The sequence below is a fragment of the Oncorhynchus gorbuscha genome, linkage group LG13, assembly GCF_021184085.1.
Source record: "Oncorhynchus gorbuscha isolate QuinsamMale2020 ecotype Even-year linkage group LG13, OgorEven_v1.0, whole genome shotgun sequence".
In the NCBI taxonomy this organism is placed as follows: Eukaryota; Metazoa; Chordata; class Actinopteri; order Salmoniformes; family Salmonidae; genus Oncorhynchus; species Oncorhynchus gorbuscha.
In genome coordinates, this window is record NC_060185.1 from 88,750,625 (window position 1) to 88,769,714 (window position 19,090).

General features: G+C 44.7%; 3 protein-coding genes across 9 annotated transcripts in view; 1 reads left to right on the plus strand and 2 right to left on the minus strand.

Annotated features, from left to right (window-relative positions):
- LOC123993666 (zinc finger C4H2 domain-containing protein) overlaps positions 1 to 3,850 on the plus strand; it is a 10,942-nt gene extending 7,092 nt beyond the window's left edge. For 3 of the 6 annotated variants that reach the window (XM_046296036.1, XM_046296038.1, XM_046296035.1), the window contains exons 3-4: positions 2,641 to 3,096; positions 3,210 to 3,850. In XM_046296036.1, coding sequence (XP_046151992.1) covers positions 2,641 to 3,096; positions 3,210 to 3,323 — 570 coding nt within the window. In that variant the 3' untranslated portion in view covers positions 3,324 to 3,850. The remainder of the gene's footprint in view (positions 1 to 2,640; positions 3,097 to 3,209) is intronic. The other 3 variants (XM_046296040.1, XM_046296041.1, XM_046296037.1) reach the window with 3 other exon arrangements.
- cuedc2 (CUE domain containing 2) lies at positions 3,839 to 10,128 on the minus strand. The gene is made up of 4 exons (XM_046296034.1): positions 8,952 to 10,128; positions 6,152 to 8,776; positions 5,794 to 5,946; positions 3,839 to 4,517 (listed from the first exon to the last, which is right to left on the minus strand). The coding sequence occupies exon 2, from the start codon at positions 8,760 to 8,762 to the stop codon at positions 7,923 to 7,925; it is 840 nt and encodes a 279-aa protein (XP_046151990.1). The 5' UTR covers positions 8,763 to 8,776; positions 8,952 to 10,128; the 3' UTR covers positions 3,839 to 4,517; positions 5,794 to 5,946; positions 6,152 to 7,922.
- Positions 10,129 to 12,093: 1,965 nt separating this feature from the next.
- LOC123994182 lies at positions 12,094 to 17,682 on the minus strand. 2 transcript variants are annotated; one of them, XM_046296710.1, is made up of 3 exons: positions 16,794 to 17,672; positions 16,526 to 16,678; positions 12,094 to 12,984 (listed from the first exon to the last, which is right to left on the minus strand). In XM_046296710.1, the coding sequence occupies exons 1-3, from the start codon at positions 17,154 to 17,156 to the stop codon at positions 12,784 to 12,786; spliced, it is 717 nt and encodes a 238-aa protein (XP_046152666.1). In that variant the 5' UTR covers positions 17,157 to 17,672; the 3' UTR covers positions 12,094 to 12,783. The 2 variants fall into 2 exon arrangements, with proteins under 2 accessions (XP_046152666.1, XP_046152667.1); XM_046296711.1 differs by lacking the exon at positions 16,526 to 16,678 and having other exon boundaries at positions 16,794 to 17,682.
- Positions 17,683 to 19,090: the final 1,408 nt, after the last annotated feature.

Genomic DNA, 19,090 nt, shown 5'->3' on the forward strand with positions numbered 1-19,090 from the left:
TTGTTCTTAACTGACTTGCCTAGTTAAATAAAGGTATAATTTTTTTTTAAATTGCCGCCCAAAAATACCAATTTCAGATTGTTATGAAAACTTGAAATCGGCCCGAATTAATCGGCCATTCCGATTAATCGGTCGACCTCTAGTAGAGAGAGCAATAAAGAGTGTGTGTGTGAGACAGAAGCCACTATTCGACTTCTGAATGCACAAAAATATTTGAAAAATTAACGCATACATTTTTTTTAGTTATTTTGTTTGAAAAAGACGTTTTAGGCTTAGTTATAGTGAAACCTAAATTCTGGTGTGTTCATTTTGATATTTACAAAACATTAAGAACACCTTTCTAATATTGAGTTGCACCCCTTTCCCTAAGAACAGTCTACATTTGTCACGGCATGGACATAAGGTGTCGAAAGCATTACACAGGGATGCTGGCCATCTTGATGCCGATGCATCCCACAGTTGTGTCAAGTTGGCTGGATGTCCTTTGGGTGGTGAACCATTCTTTATACACACGTGAAACTGTAGAGCGTGAAAAACCCAACAGCGTTGCAGTTCTTGACACAAACCGGTGCGCCTGACACCTACTACCATACCCCGTTCAAAGACACAAATCTTTTGTCTTGCCCATACACCCGCTGAATGGCAGTCATACACAATTCATATCTCAATTGTCTCAAGGCTTAAACATCCTTCTTTAACCTGTTTCCTCCCCTTGAAGTGGATTTGACAAGGGAGATAAATAATAGCTTTCAACTGGTTTCACCTGGTCAGTCTACATCATGGAAAGAGCAGGTGTTCATAATGTTTTGTAATTTGGTCTTTTAGTGGTACATCTAGCTCTTTTTGCCCCAGTGGTTCAACTCTACCATTGAAATTGTGATGTAGAGGCACCTGGAGAAGGTTCCTATACGTCACCTCAAGGGAGGGGTTCGGTATGAATTACACTCCCTTCGAGATGTGCTGGGTGGTACCACCTTCTGGTTTTGTATAGAAACAAGCACCTTATTTAGCAATGGTGTGTACCAATATATAGTGGAGTGCGCCAATATATAGTGGAGTGCGCCAATATATAGTGGAGTGCGCCAATATATAGTGGAGTGCGCCAATATATAGTGGAGTGTACCAATATATTTTACTTGATGCTTCCTTGACTAGACTATTGACGTTACACAAAATTCAAAAGGCAGTAAGGCACACAAATTCTACATTTTGGTTTACCGTTTCACGCACATCTATGTCAAATCAAATGTTATTAGTCACATGCGCCAAATACAACAGGTGTAGTAGACCTTACAGTGAAATGCTGAATACAACAGGTGTAGTAGACCTTACAGTGAAATGCTGAATACAACAGGTGTAGTAGACCTTACAGTGAAATGCTGAATACAACAGGTGTAGTAGACCTTACAGTGAAATGCTGAATACAACAGGTGTAGTAGACCTCACAGTGAAATGCTGAATACAACAGGTGTATTAGACCTTACAGTGAAATGCTGAATACAACAGGTGTAGTAGACCTTACAGTGAAATGCTGACTACAACAGGTGTAGTAGACCTTACAGTGAAATGCTGAATACAACAGGTGTAGTAGACCTTACAGTGAAATGCTGAATACAACAGGTGTAGTAGACCTTACAGTGAAATGCTGAATACAACAGGTGTAGTAGACCTTACAGTGAAATGCTGAATACAACAGGTGTAGTAGACCTTACAGTGAAATGCTGAATACAACAGGTGTAGTAGACCTTACAGTGAAATGCTGAATACAACAGGTGTATTAGACCTCACAGTGAAATGCTGAATACAACAGGTGTATTAGACCTCACAGTGAAATGCTGAATACAACAGGTGTAGTAGACCTTACAGTGAAATGCTGAATACAACAGGTGTAGTAGACCTCACAGTGAAATGCTGAATACAACAGGTGTATTAGACCTTACAGTGAAATGCTGAATACAACAGGTGTAGTAGACCTTACAGTGAAATGCTGAATACAACAGGTGTAGGTAGACCTCACAGTGAAATGCTGAATACAACAGGTGTAGTAGACCTCACAGTGAAATGCTGAATACAACAGGTGTAGTAGACCTTACAGTGAAATGCTGAATACAACAGGTGTAGGTAGACCTCACAGTGAAATGCTGAATACAACAGGTGTAGTAGACTTTACAGTGAAATGCTGAATACAACAGGTGTAGTAGACCTCACAGTGAAATGCTGAATACAACAGGTGTAGTAGACCTTACAGTGAAATGCTGAATACAACAGGTGTAGTAGACCTTACAGTGAAATGCTGAATACAACAGGTGTAGTAGACCTTAAAGTGAAATGCTGAATACAACAGGTGTGGTAGACCGTACAGTGAAATGCTGAATACAACAGGTGTAGTAGACCTTACAGTGAAATGCTTACTGACGATGCATCATTTTATTATCAGAGCGTACCAGTGGACTTCTGGTAAATATTCTTTAGTGAGAAAGTGTTGGGATCAGGCACAACTACGTTTACACACCCGCAATATGAATATTTATGAGCAATTCCCGCCACCCACAACTTCTCACCTGGATGCATTTTTTAAAGGTGAAGGGGTTGTGAGTTACCCTTTAATTGTTTATGTATTTCTGTCCTCCTACTCCCCAGATGGAGAGCACTATAAAGCAGTCAGAGAACGACCTGAACAAGCTGCTGGAGACGACGCGGAGGCTCCATGATGAGTACAAACCCCTGAAGGAACATGTTGATGCCCTCAGGATGACCCTGGGCCTTCACAGACTGCCCAACCTCAACGAAGAGGAGGAGAAACTCTCTCTGGAGTCAGTACACTTCCTATACACACACACACACACACACTTTCACACACACACATCAACTGTTCTCTGTGCTATCTTCTATCTCTGTTGCCATAGTTACTTTGAGAAGCAGAAGGCTGAGTGGCAGAAGGAGCCTCATGAGCCCACCATCCCAGAATCCCTTGCAGCAGCGGCTGCCGCGGCCCAACAGCTCCAGGTCTCCCGGAAACAAGATGCCCGCCAGACCGCCACCTTCAGACAACAGCCTCCTCCCATGAAGGTACACAGTACACACCCTCCTATGAAGGTACACACATACACACCTCTCCCCTGTCTGTGTACCAACACAATAATGACACTGTACTGACATCTGTGTGTCTACATAGTAATAACACACTAACATCTCTGTCCTCTCTCCAGGCCTGTCTGTCATGCCACCAACAGATCCATCGTAACGCTCCTATCTGTCCACTGTGTAAGGCCAAGAGTCGCTCCCGCAACCCCAAGAAACCTAAGAGGAAGCCTGACGAGTAGACACACACACACACTCCTACTACCACCTCATATTGCTAAATTTCACATCTGGACTTCAGTAAAACATGTCGTCATAACCTTTCCCCATGCCATGGAACCTACATTTAGTGTAATCGTCATTAAGTGTTTTCTTTTTAACAGTGCTTGAGTGTTGAAATGTAATTGTTAACCTTAAGGTTTAATAGACCATAACCATGTTATATGCAATAATACACAATACTATACTGTAGCTGTACCCATGTTGTGATTGGTTCTGGCATTAAATGTGAAACGTACTGCATTTACTTGTTCCTCTGTATTTAACATGTGTACATTGCATGAACAGTCTCCATGGCTGAACTATAATGACTGTGTTGTAACTGTTTGTGATATTGGACTGTATAACCCAGGAAGTTGTTCTAATGTTTACTGAAGGCATAATGGACGGTCAAAGGACTGAGAAAACCACGAAGCTTATTTGCTTTTAACAGTGTTGTATGTGAAACTTGAATACAAGAATACAAAAATAAAATGTATTTTGTACTGCAGTTGGAATTGTATTTTATTTTATAAGATGAATCTCATAATACACATGATCAATGACACGCAATGAAAGTCAGAGGCTGGGTCACACAGGGCTCTGATCAGAAGTAGTGCAGTACGTAGGAAATATTTCAGATATGTCCACACGCTGATAGTGCCAGTACGAAGGTACCTTAAGCTCAGTTCTTGTACTGCTGTCAGGTTAACATTCTGGGCCTTCATGGTAACCCCTTCATTGACATTGGGTTGGCAGAGTACATCCAGATTCCTGTTCTGTCTCCATGGTAACCCCTTCATTGACATTGGGTTGGCAGAGTACATCCAGATTCCTGTTCTGTCTCCATGGTAACCCCTTCATTGACATTGGGTTGGCAGAGTACATCCAGATTCCTGTTCTGTCTCCAAGGTAACCCCAAGTTGCTATGTCTTCCTCTGGGCTGCAGTTGTTCCCAGATCCTGCTGGGGGAGTCAGAGGGCTTGGGGAGGCTCCTCAGCAACTCACCCAACAAACATACTGGGAAAACCTCATTTGCATTCTCCTGGTGTCCTCTTTCCCTGTCTCCTCAAAACCCATTGGATGAGAAAGCTACAGGCACCACCTCTCTGACCTCCTCCAATGGGGTTAGAGGAGGCGGCGAGAGGAGTATGAAATTGAGATTCTCCCACTGCGTCCTACAACACATGAGAACACTGATTAATATTCTGTTCTCATAAAAGACTTGTTGTTCTCGGGACTGTTTGCCATTCAGAAGGCCTTTTAAGTGTACAGGAACATAAGGACAGAAAGTGACTATAATAACATGGCAGCAGCTATAGGACCTCAACAGCAAGGAACACAGATAGTGAGCAGTCTAAAGTACTGTGTGTGTGTTGTACCCTGTTTCACCCTGCTGTAGAGGTGTGTTGTACCCTGTTGTAGAGGTGTGTTGTGTTGTACCTGCTGCAGAGGTGTGTGTTGTGTTGTACCTGCTGCAGAGGTGTGTGTTGTGTTGTACCCTGCTGCAGAGGTGTGTGTTGTGTTGTACCCTGCTGCAGAGGTGTGTGTTGTGTTGTACCTGCTGCAGAGGTGTGTGTTGTGTTGTACCCTGCTGCAGAGGTGTGTGTTGTGTTGTACCTGTTGCAGAGGTGTGTGTTGTGTTGTACCCTGCTGCAGAGGTGTGTGTTGTGTTGTACCCTGTTGTAGAGGTGTGTGTGGGGTTGTACCTGTTGTAGAGGTGTGTTGTACCCTGTTGTAGAGGTGTGTTGTGTTGTACCCTGCTGCAGAGGTGTGTGTTGTATCTGTTGCAGAGGTGTGTGTTGTGTTGTACCCTGTTGTAGAGGTGTGTTGTACCCTGTTGTAGAGGTGTGTGTGGGGTTGTACCTGTTGTAGAGGTGTGTTGTACCCTGTTGTAGAGGTGTGTTGTGTTGTACCCTGCTGCAGAGGTGTGTGTTGTGTTGTACCTGTTGCAGAGGTGTGTGTGGGGTTGTACCTGTTGCGGAGGTGTGTGTTGTGTTGTACCTGTTGCGAAGGTGTGTGTGGGGTTGTACCTGTTGCGGAGGTGTGTGTTGTACCTGTTGCGGAGGTTTGTGTTGTACCTGTTGCGGAGGTGTGTGCTGTGTGGTACCCTGTTACGGAGGTGTGTGTGTGGTACCCTGTTACGGAGGTGTGTGTGTGGTACCCTGTTACAGAGGTGTGTGTGTGTGTTGTACCCTGTTAGAGGTGTGTGTGTGTGATGTACCCTGTTACAGAGGTGTGTGTGTGATGTACCCTGTTACAGAGGTGTGTGTGTGATGTACCCTGTTACAGAGGTGTGTGTGTGATGTACCCTGTTATAGAGGTGTGTGTGTGTTGTACCCTGTTACAGAGGTGTGTGTGTTGTACCCTGTTATAGAGGTGTGTGTGTGTTGTACCCTGTTATAGAGGTGTGTGTGTGTTGTACCCTGTTATAGAGGTGTGTGTGTGTTGTACCCTGTTATAGAGGTGTGTGTGTAGTTTATCCTCCAGTATGTTAGTGTCTAGTTGAGTAGTCTTCCTCCTGATGAAGGTGTTTAGGGACAAAGCTGCCTGCTGCTGCACACACACTCCACACAGTGATGGGTCATGCAGCTCCGTGTCCATGGCCTGTTAATTCACACACACACACACACACACACACACACACACACACACACACACACACACACACACACACACACACACACACACACACACACACACACACACACACACACACACACACACACAGAGTGTGTCAGTAAATGACACAGCCAGTAGGGACATGCAGCTCAAAAGATAGACAGTTATGTGAAGAGAAATATTATTTTACCCATCTCATCTCCTCTGTGAATGTCTGGAGCTTCAGGGAAGAGATGAGCTGTAGGGAGACCAGCTGGGTCCCAGTCTGGGCAGCAGGGCAGATATGAGCTGTAGGGAGACCAGCTGGGTCCCAGTCTGGGCAGCAGGGCAGATATGAGCTGTAGGGAGACCAGCTGGGTCCCAGTCTGGGCAGCAGGGCAGAGATGAGCTGTAGAGGGACCAGCTGGGTCCCAGTCTGGGCAGCAGGGCAGATATGAGCTGTAGGAGGACCAGCTGGGTCCCAGTCTGGGCAGCAGGGCAGAGATGAGCTGTAGGGAGACCAGCTGGGTCCCAGTCTGGGCAGCAGGGCAGAGATGAGCTGTAGGGAGACCAGCTGGGTCCCAGTCTGGGCAGCAGGGCAGAGATGAGCTGTAGGGAGACCAGCTGGGTCCCAGTCTGGGCAGCAAGGCAGAGATGAGCTGTAGGGAGACCAGCTGGGTCCCAGTCAGGGCAGCAAGGCAGAGATGAGCTGTAGGGAGACCAGCTGGGTCCCAGTCTGGGCAGCAGGGCAGAGACGAGCTGTAGGGGGACCAGCTGGGTCTCAGTCTGGGCAGCAGGGCAGAGATGAGCTGTAGGGGGACCAGCTGGGTCCCAGTCTGGGCAGCAGGGCAGATATGAGCTGTAGGGAGACCAGCTGGGTCCCAGTCTGGGCAGCAGGGCAGAGATGAGCTGTAGGGGGACCAGCTGGGTCCCAGTCTGGGCAGCAGGGCAGAGATGAGCTGTAGGGGGACCAGCTGGGTCCCAGTCTGGGCAGCAGGGCAGAGATGAGCTGTAGGGAGACCAGCTGGGTCCCAGTCTGGGCAGCAGAGTTGGTCCTTTCCTTGCTCTTGCAAGGTCCACAGACTCTCACTGCCTCTGCAGCCCTGGCTCCTGTCTCTCTCTCTGTCCTTTAGGGTTGGGTGCTTCCCCTCTCCTTTCTTGGTTGGTCTCTGTGTACTTGTATGACCATCCTCCTCCACGTCTCACTCTGCAACCCCTGCCTCCCCTTCCCTCAGAGGACTGCTCTTCCCCCCTCTCTCTCCACTCCCTCTCTCCTGTAGTTTCTGGGTTCAGCTGATTGTTGACCTGGGTTATCATTCTCCAGAAGTAGATCTCCAGTGCCTTGCTAGTAAAAAAAGGCCCTTTTCATGCTGCGGGAAATACCACTTCCAGTCTAAGGAACAACTTCCTCCAACATGGCGCCGCTTGTTTATGTGTTCGCCATTAACTTATTTTAGTTTAAAAAAGATATATATATTTTTTTTATTTTAGTAAAAAAATGGGTACACAGGCTGAAAGGACTAAACTTACCCTTATATGAGGAATAAGGTATTGCGATAGAGTACTGAAAATAGTGTTTTGAAACAGGCCCCAAATCGCTAAGTCCCCCTGCCAGGAAAAATACCAATAACAATTATATCTGACCCCCAAAAATCTGTACCATGTCAGACCTGCTGAAATGGAGAAAAAAAACAGTACACAGTTTGGACATAAGAGAATCAAATGTAGCAGTTGTTCAAGCCAGCCCACTACAGGAGCACATCATGACCCACCTAGAGAACAGAACAATGATGCCAGAGAATCACTGCAAAGGAGAAATTATAGTCGAAGCAAGACGATGGCCACACACTTTTCAAATCAGACACTTACATACCAAAAACAAACATTTTCCATAACCAGGAAAACAAAAAAAACAAGGCATTCAGAAAGGATGTAAACAACCAAGTCAATGGCTGGTGTTCCAGAAGAGTGCCGGTCAGTCATCAATGGAATCTGGATTTGCGTGCGGGTTTGATGCTGACGTAAGTTTTCTTCACCTCCTCCGTCTCCTCTTTCTTCACCAGTTGGTACCGCTCCCCTTTTGTGGTCACCACCTGGTTGCTGTGGTAACGCACCAGTTTCTTAGGGGCATCTTTAGGTGCAACAGGCCTGTGTGTTTTCTTATCCTCCTCTCTGTCCACTAGCATGTACTTCTCCAGGATGCTCTCTTTCATCTTCTGCTCTGCCTGAGGGGAACCCATCTTCCCATGGTTTACGTTTAGAGGCGTGTGGCTGAGCTGGATGTCTCCTTCGATGATGAGGCGGACAGCCTCCTCCATGTCACCTTTAGCAATGGACAACGCACTCCTGGCCTCTGATAGTCTGCACTTGGGGAACATCTCCAGAAGGAGCGGCTCCTGGGCCTCCCACTCAGGGAATGGCACCTTGGCGGTGGCCCCCTCAGTCTGTGTAGTAAGGCAGTGCATCTCCCTCACAGGAGGCCCAGTGGAGGTAGCGCTGACTGTCAGTGGGACCTCCATTCTAGCCTTTGGCACACTATTTTCTGAACTCCGGGCTGTGGCTAGTTTTGAAGCCAGGCTGAACATCATATCACAAACGTTAACACTGTCAATTTCAGCAAAGCCAGGAATGTAGGCCTCCAGCATTTCTACAAAGACCTCCACGTCAAAGTTCTCCTCCACGCTCTCCCGAGATCCCAGGTCCTCCAGGACTCCAGTGATGTAGGGAAGCAACACATCATCCAGAGAACTCAGGTCTGCTTCGGGAATGCATGTCTGAATGAACTCCTGCAGGGTATCGTGGATTATCTTGTGAAGGTCCATAATGGGCTCAAAACCTGTTAACAAAAAACAATACCAAATTCAGATCGAGTCAAACGTGACGACGGAAATAAACGGGATTGTGAATTATGCTGCCTTTAACCAAACTATACGCTGTCACGAATGCATTACGAATTGATGATAGATAGCTATCTAGAAGTAAACAAAACGAATAAACCAAATGAATCGTACCGGCGACCGCTGACTGTGAAGCCGACAAGAATGGCTAACGTAAGTCTTCAAAGGTTGACCAAACCGAACTAATATCAAAGAAAAAAGTGGCCACTATGATATAATATTTTCAGGATTTTCTGATCGATTGACGGACAACAGTCACGTAAATCAGAAGAGATGACGAGAATCGGGTTGACGTTAACTATCTATAGTAGCTAAACGGGCTTCAGAGCCGTTCTGCTGCAGAACAAAACGCTAGCAAGCCGAAACGAATGGCGTTGTAGTAAAGTGCAACAAAAACTACGACGTGAAAATACAAATCTAACCTTAAACGTGCAAGAAATTCAAAAAAGTGTTGTTCCAATTGTGTATCTACAAACTGTGTGAATAATTCGCCAGCTAAGAGATTATAAAGACTGCTAGCAACTCAATTGTTTACACACGAATAACCACAACAGAACCATTTATTTGTAGCGAGTTCAGCGTCAACAGTGACTCCCTACCGCCACCTATCGTACTGGAGTGGGATTAGATCATGAAAAGGATCTAAAAAGAAAGAACAACGATACTTTAAACTACACTTTCATTTGTTCGCTTATATGTCACATTACTACATTACATTTGTAAAAAAAATGTATAACCCGCACGTGTATTTTCCTACGACACTGACTTTGCTGATGACTTTATTTCAGGAAAAGTATACCTAAGACTGAAGTAGTTGCCTCAACTAGCTATCTTCAAATGAATGCACTTATTGCAGAGCGTCTGCTAAGTTACAAAAATGTAAATGTATCCTATTCCTGTCTGCCATGCCATCAACAGTTCCATCATAACGCTCCTATCTGTCCGTTGTGTAACGCCAAGAGTCTCTCCCACAAGAAACCCAAGATGAAGCCTGACAAGAGTACACACACACTCTCCTACGACCACCTCATTTTGATACATTTAAATCGCTGGAATTCAGTAATACATGTCATTATAACCTTCTCCATGCCATGGAACCTACCTTTAGCATCATCTTCATTATCCTATGTGTTTTCTTTTTAAATCAGTGCTTGAGTATTAAAATGTCATTGTTAACCTTACAGTGCATTCAGAAAGTATTCAGACCCCTTGACTTGCTCCATATTTTGTTAAATTATAGCCCCATTCTAAAATTGATTCCCATAATGACAAAGCAAAAACGTTTTTGAAAAATGTTTGCTAATTTTAAAGAAAATATGTAAATGTGATATTTCAGTTTTTCCAAGTATTCAGACTATTTACTCAGTACTTTGTCGAAGCACCTTTGGCAGCGATTACAGCCTCGATTCTTCTTGGGTATGACGCTACAAGCTTGGAACACCTGTATTTGGGGAGTTTCTCCCATTCTTCTCTGCAGATCCTCTCAAGCTCTGTCAGGTTGGATGGGGAACGTCGCTGCAGCTATTTTCAGTCCGGGTTTTGGCAGAGCAATTGTCCTGAAGCCAATCCCTCATTGTCTTGGCTGTGTGCTTAGGGTCGTTGTTCTATTAGAAGGTGAACCTTCGTCCCAGTCTGAGGTCCTGAGCGCTCTGGAGCAGGTTTTCATCAAAGATCTCTCTGTACTTTGCTCTATTCATCTTTTCCTTGATCCTGACTAGTCTCCCAGTCCCTACTGCTGAAAAACATCCCCACAGCATGATACTGCCACCACCATGATTCACCATAGGGATGGTGCCAGGTTTCCAACGGTGATTTTAGCGTGTAAATCTTGGTGGGGCAAAAAAAAAAAGTGGAATGCATGCCAGAAAAGCCAATACACAACACTAAACAATACATGAACTGCACTATAATGGTGACCATAAACACAACAGCAGTCCCAAATCTTACCACTGCTGAGCCTGGCTATCAGCGGTGCCTTGTCTGGCAGCGAAACAGTTCATTCAGCCTCATTTACTGCCTTTTAAAAACATAGCTGATATGGCTGACTTGTTTAAACAAATGTGGTTTCAACTGACAATTGAAATGTACAAACTATGGCATGAGGGAACAACATGCGGATAAGAGGCAATCAGCAAATTTCGATTAAGACAATGAGCGAGCTAGGACAGACGAAATGTCAGTCAATATAACTATTCGTTTAGCACTTTTGAAATGTACATCAACATAATTCAGAAGATGGGCCGTTCTTATAGTGTTCTCTCTGTACACCGAGTCAGAACAGTAGGATGAATAAAGGAGTCATAGAAGCAGACAATGAAAGCACCTAAAATATTTGATTTTTACATTTCTCCAAAACAGTTTATAGGCTACAGACAGAACAGTAGGCAAAATTAAGAGGGGTAAATTATTAGGGTGAGGCACATGGGATACTTACATCTTACCCAAGTGCAGACTATAAGAGGCCAGGAGAGCCTTGTCCACACAGCCACTGATTCCTTCCAAACCACTCGTTGAATTTGCGATTTCCAACTTAATGTTAATGTCCAATGGCCGATGAGCACCGATACGTTCTATCTATAATTTCTCTTCATTATTTCTCTTCCTATGACAAGGATTAAATTGGATTTGCCAGTAGATTGTCGTCTTGATTCATGATGATGACTGCTTGTCTAGCTTGCTAGCTAAAATTGTGAAAGTATGATGTTGACATGATCAGTCCAATCAAAGCTACTGTACATATAACGTGATTTTATCTGTGGCCAATGACCTTGAGCCTTCATGGATGGGCACTTCTATGGCAGCAGCTGAAGGGCTAGAATTTTCAATGTACCGAGTCAATGTGCTGGGGTACAGGTTAGTTGAGGTCATTTGTACATGTAGGTAGGGGTAAAGTGACTATGGATAGATAATAAACAGTGAGTAGCAGCAGTGTACATGTAGGTAGGGGTGAAGTGACTATGTATAGATAATAAACAGAGAGTAGCAGCAGTGTACATGTAGGTAGGGGTAAAGTGACTATGCATAGATAATAAACAGTGAGTAGCAGCAGTGTACATGTAGGTAGGGGTAAAGTAACTATGCATAGATAATAAACAGTGAGTAGCAGCAGTGTACATGTAGGTAGGGGTAAAGTGACTATGCATAGATAATAAACAGTGAGTAGCAGCAGTGTACATGTAGGTAGGGGTAAAGTGACTATGCATAGATAATAAACAGAGAGTTTACAAGCAACATAAATTAGGAAAAAGTCTAGGTCTGTATTCGCTAAAAGTTTTTATTCAAAGTATGAATTTTGGCACCGCGGTTATACAGGTTGTACAGGACAAATATAGGGGCAGGTAGGCATTTTCAGAATTGACTTTTTAACAAGTATCAACTGATGGTGCCTCAATGTTGTTGCTCGCACATCATGCAACCAGTTATCAAAACTCAACTCTGCCTCGATATAAGCGAACGGAGTTGAGCGTTCTTCAGCTAATGTTGCTATTGGCTCGAACATTAGAAATGTGAAACGTACTGCATTTACTTGTTCCTCTGTATTTAACATGTGTACATTGCATGAACACTCTCCATGGCTGAACTATAATGACTGTGTTGTAACTGTTTGTGATATTGGACTGTATAACCCAGGAAGTTGTTCTAATGTTTACTGAAGGCATAATGGACGGTCAAAGGACTGAGAAAACCACGATGCTCATTTGCTTTTAACAGTATTGTATGTGAAACTTGAATACAAAAATAAAATGTATTTTGTACTGCAGTTGGAATTGTATTTTCTTTTATAAGATGAATCTCATAATACACATGATCAATGACACTCAGTGAAAATCACAGGCTGCAATCCACTTCCCAAGTAGGGCTGTCTCGACGCAAAACTTGTTCACTACATAGGGAAAAGGGTGCCATTTCTGCTATGCTCAGTCACATGGCCAGCATGAGGGTGCACTTAGCTCAGTTCTTGTACTGTCGTCAGGGTAACCCCAGATTGACGTTCTCTTGTCTGGGTACATCCAGATTCCTGTTCTGTCTCCAAGGTAACCCCAAGTTGCTGTCTTCCTCTGGCCTGCAGTTGTTCCCAAATCCCACTGGGGGCGTCAGAGGGCTTGGGGAGGCCCCTTAGCAACTCTCCCAACAGACACACAGCGTCCTACAACACATAAGAACACAGGTTACTTCACCCACTACACACCATATTTTTTTCTGGGACAGTTGGTAGTTTAGACGGCCATTTTGGCACAGAAACCTAAAATAATAACAGACCAAAGCAGGGAATGTATTGACAAGACAGAAGCAGAAAGGAACACCACAATTGAATATCCTGTACTCTATGTGCAATCCGTCTTCCTGTGTTGTACCCTTTTGTAGAGGTGTGTTGTACCCTGTTGTAGAGGTGTGTTGTACCCTGTTGTAGAGGTGTGTTGTACTGTACCCTGTTGTAGAGGTGTGTTGTACTGTACCCTGTTGTAGAGGTGTGTTGTACCCTGTTGTAGAGGTCTGTTGTACCCTGTTGTAGAGGTCTGTTGTACCCTGTTGTAGAGGTGTGTTGTACTGTACCCTGTTGTAGAGGTGTGTTGTACCCTGTTGTAGAGGTGTGTTGTACCCTGTTGTAGAGGTGTGTTGTACCCTGTTGTAGAGGTGTGTTGTACTGTACCCTGTTGTAGAGATGTTTTGTACTGTACCCTTTTGTAGAGGTGTGTTGTACCCTGTTGTAGAGGTGTGTTGTACTGTAACCTGTTGTAGAGGTGTGTTGTACCCTGTTGTAGAGGTGTGTTGTACTGTAACCTGTTGTAGAGGTCTGTTGTACCCTGTTGTAGAGGTCTGTTGTACTGTACCCTGTTGTAGAGGTGTGTTGTACCCTGTTGTAGAGGTGTGTTGTACCCTGTTGTAGAGGTGTGTTGTACCCTGTTGTAGAGGTGTGTTGTACTGTACCCTGTTGTAGAGATGTTTTGTACTGTACCCTTTTGTAGAGGTGTGTTGTACCCTGTTGTAGAGGTGTGTTGTACTGTAACCTGTTGTAGAGGTGTGTTGTACCCTGTTGTAGAGGTGTGTTGTACTGTAACCTGTTGTAGAGGTCTGTTGTACCCTGTTGTAGAGATGTGTTGTGTTGTACCCTGTTATAGTGGTGTGTTGTACCCTGTTGTAGAGGTCTGTTGTACCCTGTTGTAGAGGTGTGTTGTACTGTACCCTGTTGTAGAGGTGTGTTGTACCCTGTTGTAGAGGTGTGTTGTACCCTGTTGTAGAGGTGTGTTGTACCCTGTTGTAGAGGTGTGTTGTACCCTGTTGTAGTGGTGTGTTGTACCCTGTTGTAGTGGTGTGTTGTACTGTACCCTGTTGTAGAGGTGTGTTGTACCCTGTTGTAGAGGTGTGTTGTACCCTGTTGTAGAGGTGTGTTGTACCCTGTTGTAGAGGTGTGTTGTACCCTGTTGTAGTGGTGTGTTGTACCCTGTTGTAGAGGTGTGTTGTTCCCTGTTGTAGTGGTGTGTTGTACTGTACCCTGTTGTAGAGGTGTGTTGTACCCTGTTGTAGAGGTGTGTTGTACCCTGTTGTAGAGGTGTGTTGTACCCTGTTGTAGAGGTGTGTTGTAATGTACCCTGTTGTAGAGGTGTGTTGTACCCTGTTGCAGAGGTGTGTGTGTGTTGTACCCTGTTGCAGAGGTGTGTGTGTGTGTTGTACCCTGTTATAGAGGTGTGTTGTACTGTACCCTGTTGTAGAAGTCTGTTGTACCCTGTTGTAGAGGTCTGTTGTACCCTGTTGTAGAGGTGTGTTGTACTGTACCCTGTTGTAGAGGTGTGTTGTACCTGTTGTAGAGGTGTGTTGTACTGTACCCTGTTGTAGAGGTGTGTTGTACTGTACCCTGTTGTAGAGGTGTGTTGTACTGTACCCTGTTGTAGAGGTGTGTTGTACTGTACCCTGTTGTAGAGGTGTGTTGTACTGTACCCTGTTGTAGAGGTCTGTTGTACCTGTTGTAGAGGTGTGTTGTACCCTGTTGTAGAGGTGTGTTGTACTGTACCCTGTTGTAGAGGTGTGTTGTACTGTACCCTGTTATAGTGGTGTGTTGTACCCTGCTGTAGAGGTGTGGTGTGTTGTACCCTGTTGTAGAGGTGTGTTGTACCCTGTTGTAGAGGTTTGTTGTACCCTGTTGTAGAGGTGTGTTGTACCCTGTTGTAGAGGGGTGTTGTACCCTGCTGTAGAGGTGTGGTGTGTTGTACCCTGTTGTAGAGGTGTGTTGTACCCTGTTGTAGAGGTTTGTTGTACCCTGTTGTAGAGGTGTGTTGTACCCTGTTGTAGAGGGGTGTTGTACCCTGTTGTAGAGGGGTGTTGTACTGTAACCTGTTGTAGAGGTGTGTTGTACCCTGTTGTAGAGGTGTGTTGTACTGTACCCTGTTGTAGAGGTGTGTTGTACTGTACCCTGTTGTAGAGGTCTGTTGTACCTGTTGTAGAGGTGTGTTGTACCCTGTTATAGAGGTGTGTTGTACCCTGTTGTAGAGGGGTGTTGTACTGTAACCTGTTGTAGAGGTCTGTTGTACCCTGTTGTAGAGGTGTGTTGTACCCTGTTGTAGAGGTGTGTTGTACTGTACCCTGTTGTAGAGGTCTGTTGTACCTGTTGTAGAGGTGTGTTGTACCTGTTGTAGAGGTGTGTTGTACCTGTTGTAGAGGTGTGTTGTACTGTACCCTGTTATAGGTGTGTTGTACCCTGCTGTAGAGGTGTGGTGTGTTGTACCCTGTTGTAGAGGTGTGTTGTGTTGTACCCTGTTGTAGAGGTGTGTTGTGTTGTACCCTGTTATAGTGGTGTGTTGTACCCTGTTGTAGAGGGGTGTTGTACTGTAACCTGTTGTAGAGGTGTGTTGTACCCTGTTGTAGAGGTGTGTTGTACCCTGTTGTAGAGGTGTGTTGTACCCTGTTGTAGAGGTGTGTTGTACCCTGTTGTAGAGGTGTGTTGTACCCTGTTGTAGGGGTGTGTTGTACCCTGTTGTAGAGGTGTGTTGTGTTGTACCCTGTTGTAGAGGTGTGTTGTACCCTGTTGTAGAGGTGTGTTGTACCCTGTTGTAGGGGTGTGTTGTACCCTGTTGTAGGGGTGTGTTGTACCCTGCTGTAGAGGTGTGTTGTGTTGTACCCTGTTGTAGAGGTGTTGTGTGTTGTACCCTGTTGTATAGGTGTGTTGTGTTGTACCCTGTTGTAGAGGTGTGTTGTACCCTGTTGTAGGGGTGTGTTGTTCCCTGTTGTAGAGGTGTGTTGTACCCTGTTGTAGAGGTGTGTTGTACCCTGTTGTAGAGGTGTGTTGTACTGTACCCTGTTGTAGAGGTGTGTTGTACTGTACCCTGTTGTAGAGGTGTTGTACCCTGTTGTAGAGGTGTGTTGTGTTGTACCCTGTTGTAGAGGTGTGTTGTTCCCTGTTGTAGAGGTGTGTTGTACCCTGTTGTAGAGATGTGTTGTACCCTGCTGTAGAGGTGTGTTGTACCCTGTTGTAGAGGTGTGTTGTACCCTGTTGTAGAGATGTGTTGTACCCTGCTGTAGAGGTGTGTTGTGTTGTACCCTGTTGTAGAGGTGTGTTGTACCCTGTTGTAGAGGTGTGTTGTACTGTACCCTGTTGTAGAGGTGTTGTACCCTGTTGTAGAGGTGTGTTGTACCCTGTTGCAGAGGTGTGTGTGTGTTGTACCCTGTTGCAGAGGTGTGTGTGTGTGTTGTACCCTGTTATAGAGGTGTGTGTGTAGTTTATCCTCCAGTATGTTAGTGTCTAGTTGAGTAGTCTTCCTCCTGATGAAGGTGTTTAGGGACAAAGCTGCCTGCTGCTGCACACACACTCCACACACTGATGGGTCATGCAGCTCCGTGTCCATGGCCTGTTAATTCACACACACACATAGAGAGATACGGCTGAGAAACAATGAGACTAAACCAGGGTAGACCCACCAGAATTGATACAGTTACTATGCCCAGATAAAGTGTCTGTCTCACCCGTCTCATCTCCTCTGTGAAAGTCTTCATCTTCAGGGCAGAAATGAGCTGTATAGGGACAGGCTCTCCTGCAAGGTCCTCACACTCCCTCTGTCTCCTCACAGTCTTTTCCTTCTGCCTCTCACTCGCTGCTGTAGTTTCTGTGTTCTGTTTTCTGTGTATTTGTATGATCATCCTCCTCCACACCTCACTCTGCAACCTCTTCCTCCCCCTCACTCGGAGAGCTGTTCTCTCCCCCTCTTCCCCCCTCTCCTCCTGCCTCTCTCTCCACCCCCTCTCCCCTGCAGTTTCTGGGTTTAGTTGATTGTTGACCTGTGTTATCATTCTCCTGCAGTAGATCTCCAGTGCCTCGTTCTCCTCCATACCTAGGGCCAAGAAAAAGCTATTTTCACGCCGCCAGAAATGCCACTTCAATGTCTAGGGAACACAACTTCCGCCCACATGGCGACGCATTTGTTTATGATGAACGCCAACGTAACTTCGACTTTCAAAGGTTGAACAAACCGACCTAATATCCAACACTGTGGCCACTATGTGATATTATTTTCGTGATTTTCTGATCAACTGACGGACAACTGAATCACGTAACGAGAGGAGTTGACGAAAGTTGGATTGATGCTACCTAAACTAGCTAGCTTTACCGCTGCCAGCAGACCATAACGTCCAGCCTCAACGAATACAGTAAAGTGTAAACAACTGCAACGTACACGTAACATTAAAAACCTAACTTTGTTGGCGCAATTATGTATCCCCAAACTTTGTGATGAATTAGCTAGCTATTATATAAAATCTAAAACGCGTTAGATAGCTAGTTACACACCCAAAACTACAACAGGGCAAATATTTTCTTCTTGCAAGCGCAGTGCTGCTAACAATGAGTATTTACCGCCACCTAGCGCACTGGAGGGGGGTAGATGAAGAGGGCCGGAAAAAGTTCATATTTAGAAATACTTTTGGCTAACCTTGTTATCTGCCTGCGTATATATTTTTATGTGACAACATTTTATGTAAATCGTGATGCTTTATGATATTATATCATAGTATACTTTATTACCTGCATGTATGTTATAGGCAGGCATAATTAAACTACAAAAGCAGGCCTACTTTCAGAAATTGGCTACATTTTCAGTTTAGTTATAAGGACAAAGTAATCTAAGCTATAAGCAAACAATGGTTACATCAAATAATTTCCCTTCCCTGTGTTTTTGAGAGGCGGAAACAGACTTCACTTCCCAAAATGCCTGGAATGTGTAGATCATCTTGGAAAGGAATGTAAGATGACCATGACCACCATACTTCTACAAATTCAGAGGTCTTCTTGATCATGGTTCTGCAGGCAGGGCAGGGCTGTGTGAACAGCTGATAGTCTACAACAGCCTCTGACAGTCAGACAGCTGCGCACAGACTATAAGATGGATGCCAGTCACAGTGCAAACTAAAGAAATGGAGGTGATGACAGGCCTGTTACACATAGACACAAATCATTTATCTTAAAGGATTTCACTAAACATTTTTTTTTTTTTTTTTTTCACCTTTATTTAACCAGGTAGGCTAGTTGAGAACAGGTTCTCATTTGCAACTGCGACCTGGCCAAGATAAAGCATAGCAGTGTGAACAGACAACACAGAGTTACACATGGAGTAAACAATTAACAAGTCAATAACACAGTAGAAAAAAAGGGGAGTCTATATACAATGTATGCAAAAGGCATGAGGAGGTAGGCGAATAATTACAATATTGCAGATTAACACTGGAGTGATAAATGATCAGATGGTCATGTACAGGTAGAGATATTGGTGTGCAAAAGAGCAGAAAAGTAAATAAATAAAAACAGTAGGGATGAGGTAGGTGAAAATGGGTGTGCTATTTACCAATAGATTATGTACAGCTGCAGCGATCGGTTAGCTGCTCAGCTAGCTGATGTTTGAAGTTGGTGAGGGAGATAAAAGTCTCCAACTTCAGCGATTTTTGCAATTCGTTCCAGTCACAGGCAGCAGAGTACATACACTTTTTTTTTTTTAAACTAAAGGGTTAAAGTTACTTTTGGTGATTATGGCAAGCTAAAATTAAAATGGACTGAAGTAAGCCTATCTGATTTCAGATCACACATCATTGAATGACATGTTTGCTGGTAGAGTAGTCTAGTTGTGTATTTCTACTACTGACCATCAGAACTAGAAGTGCTGCCTTATCATGTGATCTTTACTTAGGACACAGTGAAACACCAGGGAGTACCAAGGCCCCTGCCCACCAACCAAACTCACAGCCTGAGTGTCAGTGTCACTAGTCTATCACCC

Bases quoted from the DNA above. Each gene is read 5' to 3' on its own strand.
- LOC123994182 (XM_046296710.1), bottom strand. From the start codon at position 17,156: ATGGAGGAGAACGAGGCACTGGAGATCTACTGCAGGAGAATGATAACA. The intron at 16,679-16,793 runs GTGAGACAGACA...GTGAATTAACAG, and splicing joins TCACAGAGGAGATGAGACGG to GCCATGGACACGGAGCTGCA. The intron at 12,985-16,525 runs GTACAACACACA...TATGTGTTGTAG, and splicing joins ACACACACCTCTATAACAGG to GACGCTGTGTGTCTGTTGGG.
- cuedc2 (XM_046296034.1), bottom strand. From the start codon at position 8,762: ATGGACCTTCACAAGATAATCCACGATACCCTGCAGGAGTTCATTCAG.